This window comes from Neophocaena asiaeorientalis, unplaced genomic scaffold, assembly GCF_003031525.2.
Source record: "Neophocaena asiaeorientalis asiaeorientalis breed wild unplaced genomic scaffold, Neophocaena_asiaeorientalis_V1.1 scaffold606, whole genome shotgun sequence".
NCBI lineage: Eukaryota > Metazoa > Chordata > Mammalia > Artiodactyla > Phocoenidae > Neophocaena > Neophocaena asiaeorientalis.
Genome location: NW_020173687.1, coordinates 98,190 through 99,593, shown reverse-complemented (window position 1 = coordinate 99,593; position 1,404 = coordinate 98,190). Strand labels below are relative to the sequence as shown.

Sequence of the window (1,404 nt, the reverse complement as noted above, 5' to 3'; positions counted from 1 at the left end):
AAGCACCCGCCCATCTCGTGTTGAGGGTGATCGGGTCCCCAAGCTCAGGCTGCCCCCTTGGCTCTCCGCGGGACAGCGCACGGGGGGTGGCGAAGCCCGCTCAGGTCCCAGGCACCTGTTTCTAACAAGACGACCCTCGAGTGCCGGGGTCACCAACTCCCAGGGGAAGCTGGGCTCTCAGCATGGCGGGGTCAGAGTCTGCGGTGGGTGGTGTCGCCAGGGGACCATGTGTTACGACACCCCGACGTTAATGAAGGCTTGGTGGCTGCAGCTTCCTCCTTGGATGTGAGCCTGGGGGCGTCAGGAGGGCCCAGAGCAGGAGATGAGGGACACTATGGGGCCAGTGGTCTCCGCCCCAAAGCACCTCCGCCTCACCTGCTCCTCGTGGGTTCGCGGTTCCTTGTCTCCTGTGTCAGCTTCACAGGCCCCAGCGAAGCTTGAGACAGAAAATGCCTGGAGGTGACGCTGCAGACACGGGGTGGCTCTGCCGTCTTCCTGTTGACAGCGCAGTTGTTTTTACTTGCAGATGAGCTTAGAAAATGACGAGAAGAGAGCTCGTACGAGATCCAAGGCCCTCCGAGGTGAGTTCCCCCCTCCCCTCCCAGCAGGGTCTGGCCAGGGCCGTCCACAGCCTGCCTCTGGCCAAGAGTCCCAGGTCCTAAAGCTGTAAATGCCACCTCCCACAGCAGTTGTCCTTAGGAGGACGGAATCCCGCAGCAGTGCCTCGCCCCTGGGACGCTCCTCCCCTAAGCCGGGCACCTGGTGGCCTCAGGCTTCTTCAGCCTCAGGGTGCATTTGAGGGCCACGGCCACTGGGGGGCTTTTGGCCCAGATGCACCTGCTGGGGAGGAGAGGAGGTGGCAGCCCCAGCGCTGCAGAGTGGGGAAAGCAAAACCTGGTCAGACCTGTTCTGTTTGGGAAGGAGAGGCCGCCAGCCTCGCATCACCAGCCTCTCTGCCTTCCAGATTAGTCTTGGCGATGAGGGCACTGGGATGTTGCTGGGTTGAACTGGCACTGGGGTAGGGAGAGGGGCTGAGGCCCTGCTTGCTCTGCAGGCACCAAGTCCTGACACCCTGGCCAGCCTTGCCACCCCGACGCCACAGGGCACACACCGGTCCTGTGTGCGGGTGGCCCTCAAGGAGGGGCCGGACGCCCCGAGCTTCTCAAGTGTCTGCCAGTCAGACTAATGCAAGTTCTTGTCCCAGTGGCCCCATCACTGAGGGACCAGGTGCTTGGGCCACCTGTTCTCTTCTCCGGCCAGCTTTATCCTCTGGGTCCTCTTTCCAGCCAGAAGATGACTGCTCCCTGAGATTAGAGAAAGAGATGCTGTCCTAGGGAGCCTGTCTTAGCTGGGGCCTCTGTCCGACTCTGCAAAACCAGCAGCCACCGGGGCGGGGGGGGGGGG

General features: G+C 62.7%; 1 protein-coding gene across 1 annotated transcript in view; it reads left to right on the top strand.

Moving 5' to 3' along the window:
• Positions 1 to 526: 526 nt before the first annotated feature.
• Positions 527 to 1,404, top strand: part of MYT1 (myelin transcription factor 1) — a 35,805-nt gene continuing 34,927 nt past the window's right edge. Inside the window, exon 1 of the mRNA XM_024750336.1 lies at positions 527 to 581. Within this exon, the coding sequence (XP_024606104.1) occupies positions 527 to 581 (55 nt within the window). The remainder of the gene's footprint in view (positions 582 to 1,404) is intronic.